The following is a 26221-nucleotide window of genomic DNA, read 5'->3' on the forward strand; positions in this document are numbered from 1 at the left end:
TCCTTTCCCAAATTTTCCAAGGGACTGTCTAACTCATCTAGTTTTGTTAAGAAACAAAACAAACAGTCTCAGTAAAATGCAGGTAAACGGATGTTTATAAAGAAATGGCAAGGCGGTTCCAAGATGAATTCTGGAAACTCCCAAAACCAAGGACAGTCCAATAATGACTATTTAAGAGACTTGGTTCCGCCTCTTACCCTGGCACTCCCTTTGTCTACCAGAAAGTCAAAATCTTCTCTTTGGCAACAAGATAGTTTCAGTCAAATGGGTTCTGAAAGGCAAGAGGAGAAAATGGCCCCTTTCTAGGGGATAATAACTCTTCCAGTAGACCAGACTCTCTTATTTCCACCTGTCCTTCATCACGTGCTGTCCCAGGGAGTGAAAGAACCAGTTCCCCATTCCCTCATAGGAAAGGGGTTCTACCCGCAGCTATTTTTAGTGTCAAAGAAAGAAAATATTTGGAAATTGGTTATGGGTCTTTCTTTCCTAAACATGTTTATGAGGGTACCCAAATTCATAATGATTTAGCTTCACAACCTGTTACCTTTTCCTCCTTATTCAAGTTTCCTAGTAAGACTAGATTTAAAAGATGATTATAATCACATCCCTATTCATCCGGATTTCAGGTGTTTCTTAAGGTTGTGTGTGTCTGGATCACATTATCAGTTCTCTGCCTTACCATTTGGACTATCCACTACACCAAGAGTGTGCATAAAAAGTCTAGCTCCAGTTATAGCTCATTGCAGGATACAGGGTATCCACATTGTCCCATATTTAGATGAATTACTTATCTTTGCAAAATCTTTTCATACTGTCAGGACTCACTCTGTCTTGGGTGAGATATGTCTTACACAAGCTGGGATACCAAGTGAACATTCCAAATATTCACAGCTCTAACAGTTGTCTCAGTGGTCAGGGATATGGGTAGTCATATATCAGTAGCCTTTCCTTCAGCCACCATGTGGCCACAGTGGTGATGAAATCCTTTTTTATTTTGCATAACTTATAAGGGCATGGTATCTAGGTCCAAAGAGATCATTATTCCACTGTATTCTTATCTTATCGGACCAATCACTGAATACAGTGCTCCCTTCAGTATGTACCTGACCAGGCATACGCAGCAGCAGCTAGCATGACCTCAGAGGTTCCTTACAAAAAGAATACAAAGCATAACAAACTTGCCTTATGCAGAGCACCTTAAAGCCCTTTCCTTCTACATAGTCTCCTACAGATTACTCAGGGGTGATCTATGCCTGCTTTACAAGACATCCGCAAAGCCCATATTTATGAATCTCCTGTATATTCATAATTCAAACAGTACCAGAAGTACAAGGTCAAAAGACCTGAATTTTTGTCTGTAACTTAAACAGAACATGCTGGAGAGACAGATATGTGTCCTAGAGACTGCCCCTCCTATACAACAAGCTTTATGTCCATGTGAAGCTGAGTTCATATATTACCAAATGTAAGTGCAACTTAGACCAGTGGATGGGGAATAAGAAATTTACACCAGGCCTGGCATGCTGGCACCAGTGTCTGTTATGGGCAGAGGTATCTTATAAATGCCATGCACTCAATGTCCTACTTGGATACAGGATATCATTAGTCTTTCAGGAAAACTTGATTAGGCTTAAAAAGGCCCCCCTGGGTTGTTAATCTAGTAACAATCTATGAATATAAGTTTTTATTGACTTCTCACAGGATTGTGTTTCTGGGATGTCAACTAAACACCACGTTTCAGAGAGATTTTCTTCCACAGGGGTAAAAAAAAGATCTATATCTAGGTATATTTCTAGGGTTTTGCATTCAGGCTTTGGTCACTGCAAGGGAATATCTCAGGATTTGGGGCCGCATCGATTCTATGACTTTCATAATACCCCTGGCAAGACTCCACAAGAGAATGATACAGTGGAATCTGAAGTCTCTCTGGTCCCAGCACCAACACCCTTTGTCTTTTCAAATCCCAGAGCTGGGGTTTGTCAGAATAGAAATAAATTAGTGAAGGCAACAGATGTCCTTAAATCTAGGTCCCTCCTTCTCCCTCCCTGCTCTAAAGTAGTTACCACAGATGTCTCATACTTTGCTTGGGAAGCAGTTTCAAGAGGGATTGTGTAGGACACCAAAGACAGACAAGTACAAATATAAAAGATACTTTCCCTGATCAAGGCACTCTGCTCTCCAAATCATCTTTGGTCCCCTAGACCTCTTCAAGTTGATACAGACAATACCACAGTCATGTGATACATCAACAAGGAAGGGGGAATCAGGTCATACCCACTTTGCAGACTAACCATGTTTGCTTCGGATATAGCTTCACAGCACAATCACACTCTACAGGCATTCTACATTTGTTCAGAGCAAAACCATGTGGCAGACAAGCTGAGCAGGACAGGGGTAGACCTTCACAAATGTAAACAAGTTCAGGGGTCTTACAAGATTTGATCCATCTGTGTGGAGTTCCTCAAGGAAATCTCTTTCCCTCCTCTCTGAACAATCAGCTAGCAAGTTTCTGCTTCAGCACTCTATGCAAGAAGGCCTGGAAGACAGATGCCTTTTCTTTTTCTTGGACAGGAATGTTTCTGTATGCCTTTCCACCCTTTCCACTAATATCCAGGGTACTTCTAAAGATTCAGAAGGAATCCCCCAAGATCACCGTGGTGACTACTTTCTTGGTCCAGATAACCATGGTTCTTCCTTCTTTTGGAAATGGCAAGGGGCAATTACTGCAATCTCACAGACTGGCCTTAGGATTTAATAAAAATTGTGCAGGCACCATGTAGGGCCTACATGAATGTATCCATGTTCATGGACACAGTTCCCCTTCAGCAGTGCACCATGCATATTAATGATGGTGCATTGCCAAAGGAGAGCTGAGGAACATGGTTACTGAATTAGTGTAGGGAGAGGTGTAGTGTTAACTGTGGCTGCAGATGAGTATGAGACTCCCTGCAATGTCCTTTGTTTTATTTTTATTTTATTATTTTTTCTTTGTTTTATTTATTTTTTTTTTAAAAAATGCATGTTTGCATGGTGCGGCATGGAGCACAGCAATGCCTAGCTGAGCCCACATATAAGATAGCAGCCACCTTCCAGACATCTAAAAATAGAAACTGGATGTAATTATTTATTTATTTAAAGGTGTGTTTACGTGTGTCTGAGCATGTCTGCACTGAGCAGTGCAGTGCTCAACAGTGCTTAAAGGTAGGTCAGTGGTATATGTGAAGTTATGCCAGAATTCCTAAAATCTACATAGCTAAATGGGTAGAGTTACAGTTTCATATGCAGAAGGTCCAGAGTTTGAATACATGGAAGGGAAAATAAGTATTTAATTTTGATATACATATTATGCATTTTTTATAAAAGATGGCCCTGCTGTGCTCTGCTCAACTGTGCTTAGATCTGCTAAACAGCACATAAACATGGTAACGGCTGCCAATGTTTATGTGCTGCTTGGCACTGCTAGGTGGGTTTGCGTGTTGCTAAGCAATGCAGCACTTTTTAAAATGTTGCCCAATGATATGCAAGGGTGAGAAAACAGCATATATTAAGCCCTATAGGCAGGAATACAGCAGAATCCATTGGAGTTCTGTCACTGATGGTATAACTATGGCTGGTGGTGGTCAAGGTGCATGCTTTTGGGTGCAGCATTCTGGAGTCCAGGGTTATGGTTGGGATCCTACTGAAAAACCATGATGACAGGCTGCTGCAGGGCAGATTCCAGGGCTCGGAGTGAAAGGTGGAGGCCAGGAACCAGCTGGCCAGAGATATCAACAGTGTCACTGGTATCTCCCACACAGGTGAACAGTGTCATCACCACCATAACAACATGAAAAGATGGAATAGCGGACTCTTGGACACCTGGGACCAAGAAACGAGGAAAGGGAATGCCCCACTAGTATGTAAATAGTTTTCCTCTTTTTTACCAATATGTATTCTGAATGTTTGCAAAACTGGTAAGCATAATGGTGTGCTTCTCTCCCAACAGCTGCAGCTGAGAGGGCTCGCAATGTCGAGTCACATGCCAGGTGGTTTGCCAGGTTGCAACATGAGTATGGTGAGTACAGATGTATTATGCTGTTGTGAAATAAGCAAGAATGATTAAAGCATCAACTGCAATAAAGTATATACAGTAAAGTTTGTAGTGCAATAAAGTGGAATTGGAGCTGTACTACAATAAATGAATAATGCCAACTGTACTGCAATAAAAACATGAAACAATACCAGTGACTGCATTAAAGTATATACAATAAAGTTTGTAGTGCAATAAATGTGGAATTAGAGCTGTATTGCAATAAATGAATAATGCCTACTGTAGTGCAACAAATACATGATACAATACCAATAACTTCAAGGAAAATGGTGTACATCAGGATTGTGTTGTCATAATTACTGCAGTAGAGCTGTATACATTGAAGCTGTAAGGTATGGAGCTGCAGTGAAGTATAACACTGTAACAGCTGTAGAATGCAAATCTAATGACTGGAAATTGTATTGGTTAACTCATATAGTACTGTTCAAGGTTGTATAATGCTCTGTCATCCACACACATCAGGTAATAAATGTATATGGGTGAGGTAGCCCACTCCATGAGTTGATATTGTTTGTTGACATCACAGATATACTGAAATATAGCTTACCTACTATCTGCGTTATGCTTGCATTTCATGCATGTGCGTTCTACTGTCACTGCAGTCTAGTAAAGCACTGTAGTAGTAGTACTACTAGGTCATATTTTGGTTCCATATGAGCTCTAAGCAAATATCAGTCAGTCAGCAATCAGCAGTGACTCAGTAGCTCGGTTTTTAAATGCTCTGTATATAGTACAATTTGACACACACAGTCCAGGGTTGAAATCCAGTGGTATGCACCAGTAAATATTACAGTAGCAGTCACGTAATGCTCACAGTTTCTCTCTCCAGAGGAACTACAGGTAAATGGGTGAGGTAGCCCATATTATATGTAGACAATTGTGTATTTAGATGTATTTAGATGTCACAGACTGTTAAAATCATTAGCAAGAATGTGTTCATCAACAATGTTCAGTGAGAAATAAAATGTGTAATCCCTGTATGGCTGTGTGCCTGTAGTGTCTGTTAAAAGTGGCTGCAGTCAAGTAATATATTATACGCAGATGTCTCCTACAGTCACTGCTATTGGGTTCTATTCCCATGCTTGCCAACCAAGGCATGACAGCTGTTTAGTGTCTGTACTGTACACATACATGTCTCTCAAGTGTCACAATTTCATGTTATGTAATTAATAGTGCATAATTCATCTGTCATAGGATTACCATGGAAATGATCACCAAATCAGCCCACAGAACACCTTTGTAGTTATATAGGTCCACCTGATGTGCAAGTGTTCTGTGTAGGTGTGTACCCACAGTTGTTACTGCTTGTCCCATGCAAATAGCTTGAGAGGTATTTATGTGCTATAGAAGACTTGTAGTCACTGTACACACAAAGAAAATACAGACCTGTAGAGTAGATAGTAGTACTGTTGTCAGGGAAATAACCTGTAATCTTACTAATCAACTGTTTTTCTCTCTCTCCCCACCCCTTATCTTAATTTATTTCTTATCGTTATCCATTGGTTATGATTTACTATTAACATATGTTGTTACATTAACTGTACTTTGGGCCATGTGTTTTATTATTGTTATGTATTGTAATGGTTGCATATTACCATATCTTGTTAAATTACCTATTTTGTTGGTGTTATGCTGTAACTGTTACTGGCATGCTGTTAACATACTGACTGTTCTGTTATTTATTGTTGTGTTTCACATAATATGCACTGATATGTAATTGGGTTATTTCCAATGTTGTGCCATGCACTAAGAATGATTTTTCAAAACTAACCTATACTTATTGCTATACTTCCATTACCACAGTATGTCAGGGTAGGCTGGTTCCAGCTGATCCCCCTACCTTGCCTCAATCAGCTGTGGCACCAGGTCCTGGCATGAGACCCAGACTGGTGGCGCTCACTGCTCTGCCCCTGCACCACCTGTGGCATCGGGTGGGACCACCTGAAGGCAGTGGCAGAGGGGCCCTTATCATCCAGGATCAACTGCCAGTGTTTGTGCACAGGATTGCTCATCACAGCTATGAACACCACCTGAGCTGGATTGAGGGCATGCTGGCTGACCTGGTGGGGCAGCCTTGCCCTGGCACCTAGCCTCCAGCACAGCCACCCTTGGGGCAGTGAAGGAGCAGTGTCAACAGTCCCATGGGGTGGGGATGAGTCATAATGCTGCCGTCTGGAGGCATGTGTGACTTGGATGCCACAACACCCTCCCCATCCAAGGTGTTCAACTCCCTTCATGTGTAACACACTACTCCTCCCTGTCTGCTGTCTTGTCTGTCTGTGAATGCTCCCCACATGTACCTATGTCCCTTCCCCAACATTCCACTCTCACCTTTATTAAAAAAAAATGAGCACCTGTCCCAAAACAAATATCTCCCCTTACATAGCTCTCCATTTTGCATACATGTCCACTGGGCACAAGTAATTTGGTCCAATTGGCTTTCCAATGCAGTTATGTTGCCCTCCCCCTTCTTTCTGGAGTTTGAGAGTCCAAATTCATCTACAAATTCTGTCAAAGTGCACAGCTATTGCTGTACAAGAAATGGATAGCCATGGTTCTTTCCTACACCCTTCCTGCATATCCCTACCTACCTTGTCGCTTTGCTTAGCTGATCTTAAATTGAGCTTTAATGATTAAATGTGTTTATTACATTGTCAGACACGTACAAAATAAATACCACTGCCATGTTTTGAACCTGAGCCCCTCACACCTACAGCACACTGCATTAACCGCCATGTCATGCAGATCTTAATTAAAACAGGTGTTTTCAGGAAAACATATAGTGATTGCCACTTACAGTCATTGGGTGTTTCTCAGCAGAGCTGCACTGCACACCACACTGTGCAAACTAGAATAAAATTTAATGGGAAAAATGGTAGTGTACCTTGGACTCTGGTGCAAAACTGCACCACTAGACAGCCACAGACATAATAATGGATGTAAGTGAGGCCTGTGATAACAGGTCAGTGTGCCCTTTTATCATCAACATCTTGAAATACACCTGCTAAGGCATCGATGGCAAAGTACATGTTCAACTGAGACCCTGGTGCAGAAATACAGTCATAGAAAGCCATTTATGTCCTGATGGATGCAGACAAAATACAGTCATAGAAAGCCATGCACATACTGATGAATGCAGACAATGTGTGCCACAGCCTGTATGTCTGCACATATACCTTGCAAATATACCTGCTGCAGCAAAGACTCAGTTGCTCAGTCTGTTAAATGCCTTCCATGCAGTACATTTTGCCACACGCAGTCCTGGCTTCAAATCCAGTTTTGTGTTGCAGTTCAAGTACAGTATTGTGAAGACAGCAAGTAATGACTAAGTCATGCATTCTTTATCTGCACAGCTTACTGCTAATTAATGAACTGCTATTCAGTTTTGCAAGTCAGAGGCCTGCAGGTAGGGACACACTGCCCATATCCATATAGCCTAACTATATGTCACCTACTACTTTGTTATTGGCACTGTTGCAGAACAGACAGAGCTTAATCACATGCCTCAATTGGACTATAAAGGGTACCCTTACCCTGGCTCTGCTGTAATGATAGGGCTGACACAGCGGCCACAGTTACACGTACAACTTGTTGTCCTCCAAAGTGTTTACACTTCCCCCTATTTGTTTGTAACAAACACAGCGGTATGAGGAATCTGGACACAGCCATACATAATGGGGGGCAAAGGCCCAGAGATATGGACATGTTTAACAGTTTGCTCCTACAAAGTTAGTAAGTTGATAGATTAACAGCTATTGCATTAGCGGGCATATTCTGATGGGTATGAAGTCTGGCACTCAAATGTCTGTCTTTCATTACTGACCTCATCCCACATTGTATGCCAGCAGCTGACAGTTATGGTACCTACCATCTGCAATGCTGCAGTCTCTACACCTCAGTAATGTCCGTCTTAACAACTAAGAAAGAGGCCCAGGTCTACATGAGGGCCTTACATATTGCACTAAGGTGGCATGCATACCTCCCAACTGTACCGAATTACTCATTTTTTACCGAGTTTTGCGGTCCAAATAATGGGGTGCCGTGATTCCCAAGTGGCACCCCTTCATTTCCGAATTTTCCGGGATTTTTTATTTAACATTTTTTCTGGGTTTTTGAGCTGAAGTCATCACATGCGTGATGATGTTAGCTCTGTGAAACAGCCTGCCAGTTGGTGGATTTGAGTTCAAGGGCTCAACTTGCATGCATTTCTGTCTATAAACAGGAACAGAACAAGCCACAATGCATGGGTTAATGATTTGCTGCCTATGGACAGAGATTTAAGCTGCTGAGGTATGAGAATACTTTGCTGCTGCCTCCCTGGAATAGATGGATTTAAGCTGCTGTTTTGTTTGCAAAGATATGTAGGAAGTTGCAGTTTTGTTTGCAGGGCTATTGGAAGCTGACGATTTGTTTGCAGAGCTATGTAAGAAGCTGCCGGTTTGTTTGCAGAGGTATGTAGGAAGCTGCCAGTTTGTTTGCAGAGCTATGCCGTTTTGAGTTATTGGAAGCTGTGTGTGTGCCTCACTGGAATAGATGGATTTAAGCTGCTGTTTAGTACTTTGCAGAGGTATGTAGGAAGCTGCCATTTTGTTTGCAGAGCTATTGGAAGCTGCCATTTTGTTTGCAGAGCTATTGGAAGCTGCCATTTTTTTTTTTGCAGAACTATGCTAGTGTGTGTGTGTGTGTGTGTGTGTGTGTACACACACACACGCACACAGTCTATTTATCTGCAGTTTCTTAGCTGTATTCAGTGTCTTTATCTTGTTTGTCAAAGGCGAGGATGTTTTCAATGTGTTGTTACATTTCAAGCCTCTGAGAAGGGAACTTTCACTTCTTTAGCATCTTACATAATGCACAGCAATGATAATACTTTATATTTTTATATAAATGGCATTTACCAACATAAAAGTTGCAACTGGGAAAGCTCACTTTCTGATAACTATCACGTCTGCTATTCACATTGATAATTGAATTTTATATTTTTACAAGGAGTACTGTTCCTTTTAAGTCTAACAAAATCTTAGTTGTTGTTTATTAATGTCATTATTGTTATCTGGCTTCTGTTTCAATCAGTCTGACAACTTCCTATGCTTTAAATTTCCTCTCATTAATCAAGCTTCTTAACTAGTTTGATGTTGATGTGGTATTTCATAGAGTGAACTGGTCTCCTCTCATCAAGCAGTTTATTTTAAATCTTTAGTGTTTTTATTGCACAACAGCCCATCTTTGCAATGTAGTAGAGTGAGTGTGTGTGTAATACCCCAGGTGAATATACCTGGTAGCTAGAGGAGGTACTCAGGCTCAAACCCTGTACCTTCGGTACAGGTGACAAGTGCCTAAAGTCCCTGCCCACCACCAGTTGTGAAAGTTTCCCAGATTTATGCCTCATATTTTTGTTCTGTTCCTTATAAAATCTGTGGTTTCCTGGATTTTTTGTGGCAAATCAGTGAAAGATTGATTTCACTAATGACAGGCATTTGAATTTCAGATTCTTCCGAAAATAAATGGTAACACAAAACCTTTTATTCTAGCAATTTTCTAAGTTTTTATAAGATCAGTATTAGAAGTTTGCCCCTGTTTTTGGGGCTGTATTCCTCCATTATTGACTTTGTCCAGGTTTTGTTGTGCTAAGAGGTTGAGAGTAGCTATGGTGAGAAGTGAGAACTGAATTCACTAAATGATAACCATTTAAGTTTCAGTCTTCCTAAAGTTTCTAACTTTCAGGAAACTGCTGATATGGCATAGTAGTATGTTGCTCTGACTGTAGTGCACAGGGTCCTGGGGCCAATACTTGGCAGTGAAATGCATGGTGGTAACACAACATTTTATTCTAGCAACTTTCCAAAATTATACAAGCAATGTTTAAAATGTGTCCCTGGTTTTTTACCTTTTGCACCCCCCACCCCCCCTCAAAAAAAAAAACTAAACTGAAGTTGAGAATAAATGCGAGAAGCTGTGCAAGATGTCTATGGCTTACAATACTTCTCATTCTATTTATAGTGTGGGTGTAGAAGTAGACTTTTATGATGGAAATGTTCTGAATTGGGCAGTTTTGTCATTATTCGTTCATGCATTTTGTTTCATTGCGTACAGTACAGTCTACTGGAAAAATGTTCAAACAATAAATTTAAAATGCGCTCTGTCTAACAAGTGTGCTGTATCATACAAGGAAATATAACTTAATAAAGTAAGGAAGGTGTATCAAAGAAAAGAACAGATGCATGTTTCTTGTTTTGTGTGCAAGGGGCCAATGATTTGAAAACAGCCCAAAGGTAATCTTTATCTACCACTGGTCAGATGCATTTTCTTTGGATGTAGTGTGGGTTTCAATGCTATTTCAATGAATGTGAGTTTCAAGGGCAGAGACGTTTAAATGCCAAGTCTATTTTCATTGTGAGACAGTATTGCTTTGTTTAGCAGATATCGGTTAGTGTTTTGTGCATTGTTGTGCTACAAAACGTAAAAAATAAAATCCAAATAGTCATTGTAGCAGTATGCACACATTAGTGTTTATGGTAAATGGGGAGAAATCGCCAGGTAATGGGACATTGGAATGGCTGCAGGGGACTCTTGTGTGGTGCCATATTTTGGTTGTCTGTTCTTCAGTGTGCGTTTGAAAGTTGGTATCCCACAATTCCACTGGAGTGGGTGGGGTTACATAATTATGTATGCAAATTAGATGTTAATCAGCATACAGATTTGTACTTATTTTTCATGGGTCTTGCCCAGATTTTTGATGTTTCCAGGTTGAGAGGTATGGTGGCATGTCATTGGCTAATGATAGCGCAATTCAGATGTTTTGGCTGAAATTGGCAAATCTGATCCACAGATTGGTGCAGAGGCAATTACCTGCTAATAATTAGTACCTTAAAAAGACAGCCAGCTGGTTATGTGGAACAGGTCTGTATAAGACTTCACTCACACAGACAGCGTATTTTCAAAAGATTACCGGAAGCAAACTTCAACATAGGAGTACTGCACTCCACCAGGTATGCAATAGATTTCTCCATACAACAGGATGCAGATGGGAGGATGGCGGATAGGGATTACAGCAGTAAGCCTGTCTTAGATCTATGGCAATGACATGTCATTGATACCTGGCTGTCCTACACCTATAGGCATCCCTTTCATCTGTCCCTAATTTTCACTCACATCTTAGCTCTATCCCTGTTAATCCCTCCAACAATGGCTGGCTGTCATAGGAAAACAAATGGATTACATGTAATACATAGTGACAATACATAAGGGTGTACACTCCCGTAATGTCAAACAATGTACTGTAAAGACACCTCCTCTCATTCTGTTAATGTCTCACATAAATAGTTCTAACATTTTAACAGTGTCCCTGAATGTCCCTGATGTACTCTAATTCCCTGATTCTGGTGACATTTGTCCCTGTTTGACTGAGAGCTATGCCTGACGTACCTGTCAACCTCTTACAGCAAGAAATCAGGACAGAGCTATACTTAATGGGGGGGGGACAAAGGCCCAAACCTAGCGGCACTGTTTAAATATTGCCCATAAAAAGTAAGAAAGTGAATAGAATAACATATATTACAGTACCATAACTGTTCTGAAGGGTATGACATCTGAACCTCAGATGTCTGTCTTTATTTTCTGACAGCAACCATTAATGATTGGCCAACCGTCAGAAATCCACACTTTTGTGTGAAAATGACCAAAATTATGAGGCAAACATCTTGACATTCTGCAAACATCTGTAGAGTTGAGAGGTATGATGCCTACAAGAAGCATATACTTCAGCAGGTTTGCATTGCTTTCTTGCATTGTGGCACACTAATGTTGCTGGACTGACCCCATATAGTGGTTGTAAGAGTCCACTGCACTTTGTCTGGCAGTGGCCATATGACATATTAGTGAGAGTTTGGCCATAGGGGACACACCACAGTAGACTGCAGTGCTTTGTGTAGGAACATACAGCATAATATATCATGGCACCCAGTATTGCGACTATCTTGGTGGTATCAACACATGTAGTGTGTTGCCAGACTGTGGTGTATGATGTGTGAGGGAGCAGTAGATAGTGCAGGCCATTATGGGTGTGCTGGATCTGTACATAGTGGACGTCCATGTATCTGGTCTTGTAACATGTTTCCCTTGTGTTGTCTTTCAGGAACCATGTACCACAGAAGACATGCCCCCTTCTTAGATGCAGAGAATAACATAATAGTGGATGGACTGAGACAGCACCATCAGATCTTGTTGTCTAGGAGGAGGCATAATCAGGAACAGTGGGCAGCATTGTGGGCAGGCCTTGTGCAGGATGTCAATCAGACTGGTCAACAGGACAGGACCTATGAGCAGGTCTGACACTGGGCCACAGAAATGGTGAATGCTGCATGATGAAGGCCAGCTGATGTTGCCAGGGATTGTACCACCACTGGTGGAGGGCCTGCAATGGAACAACCACTCTCAGCCACACAGGAACTCCTGGTAAACGTAGGAACACATGACAGCTCCCAGACATCCATCACACCATACATCATGGAGGTGGTTGCCACAGTGTCCACAGTAGAGGACCATCCAGGTAAGCATACTATGTTCACCACTGTAATTCTGTATCAGTCATTGTAGCAGGCTGTACATACCTACATGGGTGTCAGGTCTATCTGCATTTGGGCAGGGGAGTTGGGGTTTATGCTCAGATGTGCACACATACTCATAATGTCAACAATACAGCCAGTATCACAGTAGCTACTGTACATGTGGATATATGCACATATTACCTTGTACTGTTGCAGTATTTGGTGGTACTGACAATACCTCTCACTCACTTTTTCATAGATCCATCAGGTGTGGCTCAGGTCCATGGTCCTGTACCTGGTAAGTGTGATACTATTTTTTATGAAACATATATACCCTATGAAAGTTAAGGGAGAACAGTTAACTATGGTTCATAGCCTGGTTAATCACAAGTGTGTATTTGAACGCCTGTCCACACGTTTGCACTTATAGTTATGAGTGGCTACACAACCTGGTATACATGAAGCAATTACTCCGAGATGCCTGTTCAAACACAAAAGGGAGATGGTACATACCTGAGGCAGTGACACTTGTACTGGCATATCATTCTCAAGATAGGTGTACTAGGTTTTATGTGTAGTTCTATCATGTATAGTGTCATATTGCATACTTTGCAGGCAGATTATGCTGGCAACTTTAACTGGATGTGGCTGAAGTGCATGCTATAAAGGGCTTGACTTGTCTGTGCATGTAGTTGTGAGGTTGTCTGTTGTGCATGGGAGTGAAGATGAGAAGATGTGAGACTGGCAATGCCCTTGTGGATCCTCATTTGTATGAGTCTGTGTGTATTACCATACATAAAAGTGCATATAGTAATGTACTGCTTTTGTCTTGGTTTTCACAGGTGACTGGGGTTGGAGTCTTTCCCCTTACAACCTGTTGTCAGTGTCTCATCAGACTCTGATGGTGGTGGCCATAGTGAGGCCTAGGTGGGGTTGTGAGGGGCTGAATCTATCCCAGAAGTTGACATTCCTCTTCTTCCCCCATGATAACCGCTCATAGCCAGTATGCTGACATATACCCAGTCCCCAGAGGTCAAAGATATTGGACAGTCAGAGGGTGGAGACATTGAACAGGACAGTGTGGCAACTATGGCATCAGTGAGTGTAGACAATGGACATAGCCAGAGAACTGTCAAGGTCTTACACAGGCAGATTGACAGGGGTGCTTGTAGGAGGCTGCTGTCCATCCACCACCTGTTACAGGTGTTACATCATGGGTCACTCGGTGCATGTTCTGGGCTATCATGGAGGCACAAGCACATTCTGAATGCAACACCAGATGGATGCTTAGGGTTATAGATGCAGCACAGTCTGACATCTGTGAGTGCCTCAAACACAGGAACTGGTTCTGCCAGGCACTGCACTGGCACCACTGTGTTCGTGGATGGAGACAGTTAACTGTCCACTCTACCATGGATGGTCTACCCACTAGGCTTGACTGTGTAAATGCACATACTCAAACACCATGGTCAGATGCAGGTCACTAATAGACACACATGGCACCTTTCCATGGCGCATCTAACCCACACCCCTTCCTGACTCACACACATGCTGTCAACTGTTGGTCACAGCCAAGGCCTCTGGCACCCCCACACCACACCTTGTGCATGTGATGATACCTGTGCCACATTCCTGCCATCCATACCATTGATACAGGGAAATGCTACTATATGTCTGATGCACAGGGTGTCTATATTACTTGACATGTACTTGTGTAGTGCAGTATTGTTTTGCCATGCCACTTGTTGTGGGCCACAACAGGTACTGTATGCTGGCATGTGTCATGACTACATATCACACTTTGTGTATCTTTGTTGCATGATGTTGAACTGGCGATAGTGTTACAGAATGACAGGAGTGTCACAGACCTGTGTATGTTTCTGTTCCAGGAGTCTGAGGAGATGAACTATGGACACATGGCAACAATACAGTGGCACAGGATGGCATGGCAGTACAGCAGAAATCTGACGTCAGCAAGGTATGTTAGTATACGTGCATGACTCCCTAGGTGCATATGTATAGAGCAGTCTATCAGGGACAATGGGAGCAGTCAGCATAATCATGCATTGATACTTTGTGATAAGGTCTGCTACCCTTGCTATATGTCATCTGGGTTTTCTGAACTTATAAATCTAGATGGTGTGGTGATGGGGATTGACACATCTACAAATATCCTGTGTCTGGGTCAGACAGGTGGTGGGCATCAGTTATGATTATGTAGAGGAGGGCAATTTAGGGCCAGCAGCTAGTCACAGGGCCATAAAATGCATAACCATTGCATGGAGATAAGCTATATGGGCATGTCCATAACACTACAAAGAGATATATTTACATACATACACAGACACAGAGTTAGCTGATGTGAGACTAGAACCCCTGCCTATCTACTATTACACACTTTAGGTCAGAGTACTTAATGCATGTGCAGCAGTGTTTATCTAATATTAGACTGTCTGCCAGTGCTCTTATGGTGGATGTCATCAGCAGGTCTTGTAGAGGAAAGCAATGCAGTGGCCAGCAGCTAGTCACAGGGTCTTAACATGCATAACCAATGCACAGAGATAGCCCATATGGGCATGTCTGTAGTGTTGCAAGGGGATATATTTACACACACATACAGTTGGCTGATGTGAGGTTGGAACCCCTACCTATCTACTACTACACACTATAGCTCACAGTACTTATTGCATGTGCCACAAATTATATCTGTTGTATATGTGATTGTAGGCACAGTACTTGTGGAGTACACAAAGTAGCCTTGTGTTAGACAGCATGTGTGGCCTGCAGAGTGATATTGCTTGGTACTGTTATTGTATCTAGTGTCCTAGGAGTAGGATACCTGTTACTATATCTGTTATGTGTACAGTTAGCAGTATGGCCATATGTGGCTGGTTGCAGTTTGATAGGCAAACATGTGGCCAAGGACAATATGGCCTGTCCAAGGCATACATTGAAACCATTGTACATTACAACACCTGCTCACCTGTGTCTGTCTACAAGATGACATTCCACAGGCACAGGGGTCTGTGGGTGAGTGGATTATGTACTGTTGTGCCCTTGGTCTAGTTCTTTCAGACAACTGTTGTGATGTGTAAGTACAGATAACTTCAGCATTCCAAAGGGTATGTGGAGACATTCTCACACACACACACACACACACACACACACACACACACACACACACACGTGTATATATATGTATATATATATATATATATATATATATATATATATATATATATATATATATATATATATATATATATATATATACATATAACAGGGATGTCTCCTTAAATGTTGCTGTGTGTATGTATGTTATGTGAATATGTTAGGTAGACATATGTGGAGAGTCTATGTATCACTGTAATTTATATATATATATCTCAGTATCATATGTATATGTGATACATACTGATAGATACACTAATCATGTGTGAGGGGGATAGGGACAGACAGAGTGGCTGTTAGAGCTCTCCAACTAGCCCAGTCGGTGATTCTATTTCCTTGCATACATGCCACAGGTCCATACATATGCTATCATATTCTAGTACCCCTTACAAGTGTTGTATAGGTGAGTGACTTACCTTGTGAATGCAGCAGCAGACAAACCTGTAGTTTGGGGCTGACTCTGATGCATGCAGTACACAGCCAATACATGGTTAGGTACAGGTTGTGTGGGCTGGCTGTCATTTTTACTATATGTATACGAGTCAGAATAAGGTGTCAGTCCCTAGGGCCCTAGGTTGCTAGTGTATGTGCTATTTTTTGTCTCTTGGCCAAGATCAGGGCATACTGGGCACACCTACATCTGCCTACAGGGACATCCTCAGGGGTTTCCTCCTCAGAGTCCCCCTGTAGGTGTGGCTGTGGGGTCCTAGGCACTGGTGGGGGGCTGTGTATCCCTTCCCTTTGCTGATCCTGCTACAGTTGTTTCCACAGGATCATATTGTGCAGCATGGCACATACTGTGAACATCTTTGCACATGTGGCTGGATAGTGCTGCAGGGCTCTACCAGACATATTGAGGCACCAGAACCATGACTTTAGCATCCCAAACTCACATTCTATGATGTTCCTAGTTTGTGCGTGTACCTCATTATGGCATTCTTTCATAGGTGTTTGTGCATTTCTGATAGGTGTCATCATCCACGGTTCCAGTGCATAGCCAGCATCCCCAGTAAATGGCTGGGTGGGATGTTCCCCTGAGCAAACATCTGGTACAGCTGTGATACATACCAGATATGGGAGTTGTGATAACTGCCAGGGCTGCCAACACACACATTCATGATAATGCCCTGGGCATTGCACATGACCTGGCAGTTGATGGAGTGATAACCCTTGCAGTTGATGTACACACAGTAGAAGTGTTGCATACTGCTGGCCCTTGCCTCAGGGGTGAAGGGAAAAATAAATGTAGAAACACAAACCAGGTCACAGCTAGGATAAATGTACTCATGGTAAAACAAAAAGTCAGTATTCCCACAAACAACATCCAACAGCACAGCCAATGGTTCAGGAAGATGTAAATCACAGTCCAGTCTATAAAATCACACAAAATACTTTATTCCAACAGGTAAGTGCTTTCATAGTGTTCATAGGTAGGTACTAGGCTATTGGCCCTAGGGCCTATATAAGCCTAGCCAAACGGTACCCAAGCAGAGCCACAGAAGTGATCCCCGGGGTGAATTTCCTATCTCCCATCCAATCATCAAGATTTTTCTTGAAGAGTGCTAATGAGGAGCTTTGTTTGATATAGATAGGTAGTTTGTTCCAGAGTGTGGGACGTCTCTGGGACAGGAATCTATCCCTCCAGCATGTTCTGTTTATTGTGGTGACAAGGTTTACGTCCCTAGAGCATGTAGCTCAAAGGGATTGGGATTTCTTTAAGTGGAGCATGTCCAACAGCTCTAGGTTTGACATAGCTTTGTATGTTAGGCAGAGATCGCCTCTGAGAAGGCGATGTGCGACAGAGTAAAGCTGGAGTTTTTTGAGATGGTCTGCGTAGGGCATCTGTTTGAGGCCAGTAATCCTCTTTGTGAGGTATTTCTGCAGCCTTTCCAGTTGTTGTAGATGTTTTGTGAGGTACATACTAAAAGGAGCGTTGTACTCTATAATGGGTCTAATGAGTGATGAGTAGTGGGGAACAATGACCTCTTTTTTCCTGGATGAGAAACCTTTTGTGATGAGGTGTGCCATGTAGAAGGATTTCCTGACTACTGTGGCGATGTGATTATCAAAGGAGAGACTTCTGTCCACCTGTGTCCCAAGGTCTCATCACACTTTTGGTGTTAAGTAGACTACCACCTATGTATTAGTTCATGGGTACAAAGTTTTTACCAAAAGGGATGACAATGCATTTTTTGGCATTGAGCTTGAGGCCATGGCTTTGACACCAGGCATCTGTCTCAGTGAGGCCCTTTTGTAGGATGTCCACATCGTTAGGAGTTTTGATTATGGCTCCTAGTTTGCAGTGATCTGCGAACTTTGTTAGCCAAAGACCTTCTGTGTTAGCCTGTACTTCAGAAAATAATATACCAAACAGGAGAGGACCTAGGACTGAACCCTGTGGTACTCAATTTGTCACTGGTCTGAAGTTGGATTTAGAGTCTGCTACTTTCACAGTGTGGGTTCTTTTGTGTTGTCACCACTTCTTCAGACCATTATACTATCAACAATCACTTCATTCCAAATATACTATGTTAAGCCACAGTGGTGCAACAGTAGCGTTGTTGCCTCACAGCAAGAGTTTCTCCCGTTCGATTCTCGGCTGGAGCACCTTCTGTGTGGAGTCTGCATGTCCTCCCTGCGGTTGAGTGGCATTTGAAAGACATGCATAGAATGGGTGTGCCTTCATTAATGGTTGGGCATCGAGCTGGTACCTTGGCACCCGTAAGAAATCTACTGCCAATCATTAGCAGACCGGAGTTCCACTGTGGCGACCCCTAACCAGGAAAAGCCGAAAGAAGAACAAGTTAAAGTCAACAACCAATCAGAATCTAATCATGATTAGAATGAATTCTGTCACACACATATACCAATTAAGAACTTGCAGCTTCTTGCCCTAAAATAATATACAAATTCTCAGTGTATAATAAAATATATGCAAATATAAAGAAAACGTGCAAATATAAAAAATATGTGCAAGAATAAAAACATATATTATACTTCATTTGAAAAGTTTCTTATTTTTCAGCACATGCTTTAAGGGAACCCTGTCATTTAATCCTCTCCCCCTGTCAGCCCTCAGTCTGATTATCCATCTTGTCTCTGATGTTTCTGTTTGGTTACTTAGGACTCTCCTCTCTCATTGTCCCAACTTTTTTTCAACAGCTAGGAATCTAAATGTATGTGGTTGCCAATTTAGTTTCACATGCTTCCCAAGTGCATTTGTCAAAGTGCCCTTCCTGATGTTCATCAGATGCTCTCTTATTTTAAACCTAAATTTCCTGTTGGTTTTGCCAACATAATATGCTGAGCAGATATTACATATAGCTAAATAAACTATATTGTTGGTATTGCAGTCTGCTGCTACATTGAATGACGTTATCGCACCTGTATCTGGATGTCAAAAACTATTAGTTCTATCTATATACTGGCATTGGTTACAAGGTGTGGTACCTAACTCTCCGTTAACATTATCTCTGGGGTAGCAAAGTATTCTTTTAAGTGATTTCCTGTTCTTAAACATAAAATTGGGTTTCTCACCCACTATATTTTTCATCAGCATTTGAGGTTAGTATCAGACAGTGCTTTTTAATGATCTCTGTCACATCATTCATGTTGCCTGAAAAATATGTGGGAACCCATACATATTTATTCTCACTTTGTGGTCCTTTTTTACTCTTAGTTGTGCTCGATGAAAAATATGGCTTCCCTATATATTCTCTCCAGTTCTTAGCATTCCTTAAAATCTCCTCTGTTTCATGATCTACATAACCTTTCTGTTGTAGTCTCTCTAAGGTCAGGTAATTCGCATTCAAACTCTCTGTCATCAACTGTTAATCTTCATGCTCTTAATGCTTGCCCCTTGATTACATTCCTAAAGATGTGCTTGGGGTGCATACTCTTTCTATGCAATATAACATTTCTATAGCATTCCTTCCTGTAAATCTTAGTGGATAGTCTACCCAACCCATCATTGTATATTTTAACATCTAGGAATTAAATTTTGTTGTAAGAATACAAGTGCCCTTCTTGATGTTCATCAGATGCACTCTTATTTTAAACCTAAATTTCCTGTTGGTTTTGCCAACATAATATGCTGAGCAGATATTACATATAGCTAAATAAACTATATTATAAACAGATCAAAACTCAGAAAGCTAGTACTATTATTGTGAAATTAATAATACTCTTCATCACTACCTTGCCACAGCATAAAATGTCATCCACAAAGCACAATTCCACTGGGATTGTATCGGGCAAAGGGTGGTCTACGGAGCCCCTTTCAATATACACAGAAACACAACTTAGACCAGTGGTGGATAGGAACCAGTATGTTAGTGTTAGATGGTGAATACAATAATGAGAAGATAGATCTTATGTTTCCTAATGGAATTAATATTACAAAATAATATTATGATATCGGACTATAAGGATGGGGTAGCCATGGGCACCCCTACAGCAAATAGCTATGCAAATTTAGTTATGGCAACATAGGAGAATGAATATGTTGTTAAGAGGGTTAAATGGCAGAAGCTAGTGTTCTATAGGCACTTTGTGGATGACCTTTTTATGCTGTGAAATCAGACTGTAGGGTGTATGCAACCTTTATAATGCTCTGCTGCAGGTGCAGCCTTTGTATTTGGCTAGCCATGATGCATTCTACCTGCCAATTACATCATTAAGGACTGCTAATGACCCTAATTTAAGTGAAACAGGGGTCATCAGTAATTAATATACCATTGGCTTTCTCAAATGTTTTTTTTTGGACAGCCTTCCTCGCTCAGCACTGAGGCGTGCCATGCAAACACATGCCCACTAAGGTAAACAATGCTGAGCAGTCACAGTACACCCCCCCATAAAAGGTCATGCTCAGCACAGTGGACCATTGTGCACACACATGGAAACATGCACCCAGAAGGTAAACAAAGTTTAGCAGAAACTGTACACAGCCCCCTCCTCAGCAGAGCACCACACCGTGCAACACAAACAGGCACTGCTGAGCTTACAAGTCCTCAGACAACCCCCCTTGATGTCAGCTACCTCTTCTCTGGACACCAACATGGCTCTGTGCCTACACGCATGGGATCTGTGGACATGGATACTCATTTGTGCTATTCAGTACCCCCACCTCATTTGCATAGGGATCCGTGCACAGAACCTGGAAACTACACGGTTCCAGGCCCTGCCGCATTAGTGACAGAACCATTCCATCATTGTAGATACTCTATGCAGGGTCCTGTAATACATTACTGTCACATACTAATAAATTTGTTTATTACACTCTTTATTTATTGATTTTTTTCATAAAAGCATGGTTGCTCACTGTGGCTCACCGCTTAAACATACCCACATCATTAAAACAAAATAAAATTATTTTAAATTATTTCCTATACAGTTTTTGACACATGGTGGATAATTTTGCATATATCTGTTTGTTATACTATTTCTGTCCATCTAACTATACTTTTACAGCCCCTATTGTCTGTTTAAAATCCTGTACATGGAATTTTTTCATGTACACTATGGACACCAACATGGGGTCTGCAGGACTGCCTATCTGCTTGCTGGATCGCTCTACCTCCCTCATTTGCATGTAATTCACCTGCTTATGAGGTGATTTGCATGCCACAGATACATCCTTGTTGGTGTATGGATGCACGCCACCCAGCTCTGTTTACTGGATCACAAACCTGCTTACTTTTTTGTAAAAAGAAAAAAAAAAAGTCTGTGTATGCTTTATTAAATTCCTGGATTTACTCACACAAGGACATGGGTGTTTCATACACCCTGATACCAATCAACGTCAAGTGACTGGCACCTTTTTACTGAGGATGTGCAACAGGTAATAATGGAGGCAAGAAAACGTGTTACTAGAAAATCATATATGAGAAAATGGAAGATGTTTTCTAGTTGGTGACAACCAGCACCACACCCATTCAGGGCCAGTTGTTCTCTGGTTTTACAATGTGTCTGTGAGTTACTATCTTATGGACTTTCTTACTCCGTTATCAAGATTCATTTACCAGCCATTTCAGCAAGTCTGCCTGTGGATCCTCCTCTTTCATTGTAGTAGCATGTAAAATGTTTTTGAAAGGAGTTTTGCATGAGGTCTCTAAGAAAAATTGATGGCCCTCCTTGGGATCTTAATTTTGTGTTATGGAGGCTAACACTTGCTCCATTTGAACCAGCGAACATGGCTGACTTGAGGTTCGAAAAATGGAAAGCAGTTTTATTGATTGCTCTGACTTTTGCAAGAAAAAATATCCAAGTTGCAAGCTCTTATGCTGAGTCAACCCTACCCCATTTTCCACAAGGATAGGGTTTCTTTGAGAACTAATCCTTTTATGCTTATAGTTTTATCTGAGTTTACTTTAAGCCAAACTATCCACCTTTCCTTTTCTTTCCTGAACCCATAAATAAGGAAGAAAGGATACGCCATACTTTGGATGTCCATGGTCAACTCAGGTACTATCTTGACAGAAATAAATCTTTCACATATTTGGATCAATTGCTAATTTATTGTGAAGGAAAAAAGAAGGAACAAGCTGTGCCAAATCAGACTGTTTAAAATTGGTTGGCTAAGGCTATTTCCTTTTGTTATACTCACCACAACAAAACTGTTGTATGCAAGGTCAAGACCCACTCTGCCAGGGCTTTGGCCTCATCTATGTATGTATATGTGGCTTTTTGAAAAGGGTTGGAGTCTAGAAGTATTCTAGAAGTAGCTACTTGGTCCTCTGTGCATACATTTACAAAGCCTATAAGCTTGGTTCCTTCTCTAGATCTCAATCAGGCTTTGCAAGGACCATTCTCCAGAGGCTCCTGCCTGGACTCTTCTCTTTCTACCTCTCAAATGTAGTAAGCTAGAGTAATCTACCCATATGGCTAAGGTTACTGCAGCAGTGATCAACATGTTGAACATAGTACAGTTGTGTAAGTAGTGTTTGCATGATTACTGTTGCAGTAGCCCTCCCTCCCTCCATCCACCTTGTTTATTTTGGTATGCTGTTAATACCAGGGTGTTTGTTTGTTTGTGTCTTTCGGCTTTTCCCAGTTAGGGATCGCCACAGCAGAACTCCAGTCCACTAATGTTTGGTAGTGGATTTTTATGTACCGGGTTACCAGCCCTGATGCACAACCTTCAACTAAGGCACGCCCCATTCACGTATGCCTCCACACAGAAGATGCTCTAGCTGAGAATCGAACGGGACAAGGGTGTGGTTATTTATTTTTTGTTCTTCTTGGCATTGACCTTTCAGGGCTCAGCATGCCTCTCTCTGCTGGCAGGAAAGTTCTGAAGGACTTGGTGCCCAAACTTCTTTTAGTTAGCTCTGTCTGAGCTGCCTGACAGTTTGGGTGCATGGAAGGTGCCATGAAACCTTGAAAGCTTGATGTCTGTTATATCCCTGGCAGGATACAATCCATATATAGCTAAGGCTACTGCAGCTGTGATCACTGGAACATCTACTGTTTTGGTAAGTTTACTTACACAACAGTACTTTCTTCTAAAGAACAAAATAACTGAAGTGAAATAAATTCTAGTTTGCTCTCTGTTTAAACTTCATCATGAATAAAATGTTATCCAACTCAGTCTTAAGATAATAATAACATGGTGAAAAACTATGCATTTGTGACCTAGGTTTATGCTATAATGAGCCTAAGGAAATGTAAATACATCATGCTACTTGTGATGAGACAACACTTGTATGTCTCTGAACAAGGTCTCAAACAGAACAGTGTTTTAGATTACCATGACTTGTCTACACCTTCATTGTAATGAGACATGAGAATGCTAGTGCCATATACATTTACAGATAATTATAGAATACGGATTTGAATTCTGAAATGCACACTGCAAAACCATTTTCCTACTTTTATCATTATGAACAGATCTGATAATTGGCATTTTATTTGCTAATAAGTACCACTTTCTGAAAAACACATCTGAGCACTGACGTTTTCATTACAGAGCTGCAGCTCTGGTTCTTTCTTTTTGAAAAATAAAAGATGTCAAGCAATTTACATATGAAATCACCAACCACACCATCTGGGCAGCAGGAATCAGTACAGTGCTGGAAGCAGACAGATTTGTAACCACTTTTCATGAATGATATATTGTACCACAAATGAAATTCTGAATCATTGCCAAGAACAGTGCACATTAATATTGTTTATGCATATGTGTGTATATGCGAACACACACAGTCACACGTATGCGCAAACACACATACATATACACACACAAACATACATATTGCACCAGTTATTGTAAATCACACTAACTTGTGCAATCAGCTTAAAAAACACCTCTTTTTTCTTTGTCTAATGTACAAAATAAATTTAGGTTTAGCTTACTCATTTCTCAGTGCAGCTTCAAAGCCATACAGTTCTTGTTAGTGGTTTCCATTAGCCTTTGGTAGGATGTGCATATACTAGAGTACAGGCTACTATATAGGCACCACCTACAGAAGATAGCAACAGTTGCCCTTAGATTCTGACAACAGAAGTAAAGTCAAACAAAGGTTACACCTGACTGAAAGTGCTTCAGCCTGCTATGTCTAAATTTAAACAAAGTCACTGCTGACACTGATCAGCTTTCATGGGCGTGTGTGTATGTAAGGAATTATTAATAAGTAACTGCAGGGAATAAGAACCTGCAAGTGACGTGCAAGTCTTTGTTTCTTAATCCACAAAGATCAGCATGGAAAATGACCAGTAGAAAATAAATGTACACAGAGTAGGTGACAGAAAAAAATTAATTCTGTATTTTGGAAATGTAAATAAAAATAACCAGAGATTCTTACAGTGAAAATGTAGCTATCTAATGCTCAAGTCACCACACAGCTCTGTTATTTTAATTATAACCATTTTCCAGCTGTCCATCCATCTATAACCCCCCTATCCATTTTTTGTGCACATTGAGTCAGATAATTTAATTTATCTATTTTATAATATTTTATTTAAATAAACACCTCCAACCACACCTTTCAAGGTGTGTGTGTGTGTGTGTGTGTGTGTGTGTGTGTGTGTGTATATATATATATATATATATATATATATATATATATATATATATATATATATATATACATACATACATACACACAAACACACAAGCTAGGCATTCTGAAAAAAATGCAAATTAATAAAATCTACAATTTAATAAAATAAAACTATAATGAATATGCCAGGGCTTTTTAATTTACATTCTACATTGCCAAAGATGCAAGTATAACTAGAACATGTATTCCTGTGTTCAATAGTGTCTGCAGCCATATTCAAATGGGGAAGCACAACTGTATTTGTTTACACAGACCACATGCTGAGCTCGTCACAAATACCACCAACTATTTTGACCAAGCCCAACTAGCTTTACATTCTTACCTGAGTAAAAGTCATATAGTCACCACGAATGTAAAAGTAAAATGCAGTCTGACAAAAGTATTTTTGTGAAATGAGCTGCCTATACACTGAATTATACTTGGACACTCAAATACCTACTGCACCTAAATGGCCATTTATTTATTTGCTTGTTTTTTTTTTGTTTTGTTTTTAAGATAAGCTTTCATTTACATTACATCATCCATAGACATGTGCATGCAATGCATCCTTACAGTGATGTCTGCATTAAACAGTCTCAAGTAAAATAATGATGGATGCAGATATCTTTCCTTAACCATTTTAATCAAAATAACAACCTCAGCCATATCTCAGACATAAATTATCACTCAAAGGTGCATTCTTTAAATAAACAACCAACAAAATAAAATAAACAAACAGGCTACTAACCCAAAGAGATTTTATTGTATAAAACAGTAGCGCCTCAGCCCAACAGCCTTCAAGAATTCTTTAAATTAACCTGACCAGAGTAACATCATATATCTTTGTGTAAATAAGAAATATATTTTCAGACAGAAAATGCAGCATCAAACAAATGAAAAGCAGACAAACACATTAATTAGCTTGGTGATTTTTATCTATCACTACCCCTCATCAAACACCATTCTTTTGGTGCTTTCAGAAGGCAATGTTTTTACTCCACAATGCTTTTTTTTCTTCTTCCCACTTCAGCAATTAAACCAGAGCTACCAGTTTGAGAAGGGCTATTCTTTGTTATGCTCACAATCCCACAATACAACTCTCTAATATCAAGGATAGATTAGTGGAGAGAGGATATGAAGAAAATGAGATAGAAATGGTGCTGAATGAGATACCAGATCTAAGAACCATAGCATGACATTATTTTTCTGAACAGATGGACATTACATCTAAAGTCTAACACTTTGCAAACGCTTAATGTTCCACTATACCACAGTAGTGATACAAAAGAAATGATGGGGATTGTAAAGAAGCATTGGAACATTTTAACAGTTGACCCTAAAATCAAAGAAATAGTGGGTGAGACTCTACATTTTAC

General features: G+C 40.8%; 1 protein-coding gene across 3 annotated transcripts in view; it reads right to left on the minus strand.

The window, feature by feature from the left end:
- Positions 1-24341, minus strand: part of ZC2HC1B (zinc finger C2HC-type containing 1B) — a 345180-nt gene extending 320839 nt beyond the window's left edge. For all 3 annotated transcript variants that reach the window (XM_044060265.1, XM_044060266.1, XM_044060264.1), the window contains exon 1: positions 24160-24341. In XM_044060265.1, the coding sequence (XP_043916200.1) occupies positions 24160-24163 (4 nt within the window). In that variant the 5' untranslated portion in view covers positions 24164-24341. The remainder of the gene's footprint in view (positions 1-24159) is intronic.
- Between the last annotated feature and the right edge of the window lie 1880 nt (positions 24342-26221).

The sequence above is a fragment of the Protopterus annectens genome, chromosome 1.part2, assembly GCF_019279795.1.
Source record: "Protopterus annectens isolate FY-2018-M chromosome 1.part2, PAN1.0, whole genome shotgun sequence".
Classification (NCBI taxonomy): domain Eukaryota; kingdom Metazoa; phylum Chordata; order Ceratodontiformes; family Protopteridae; genus Protopterus; species Protopterus annectens.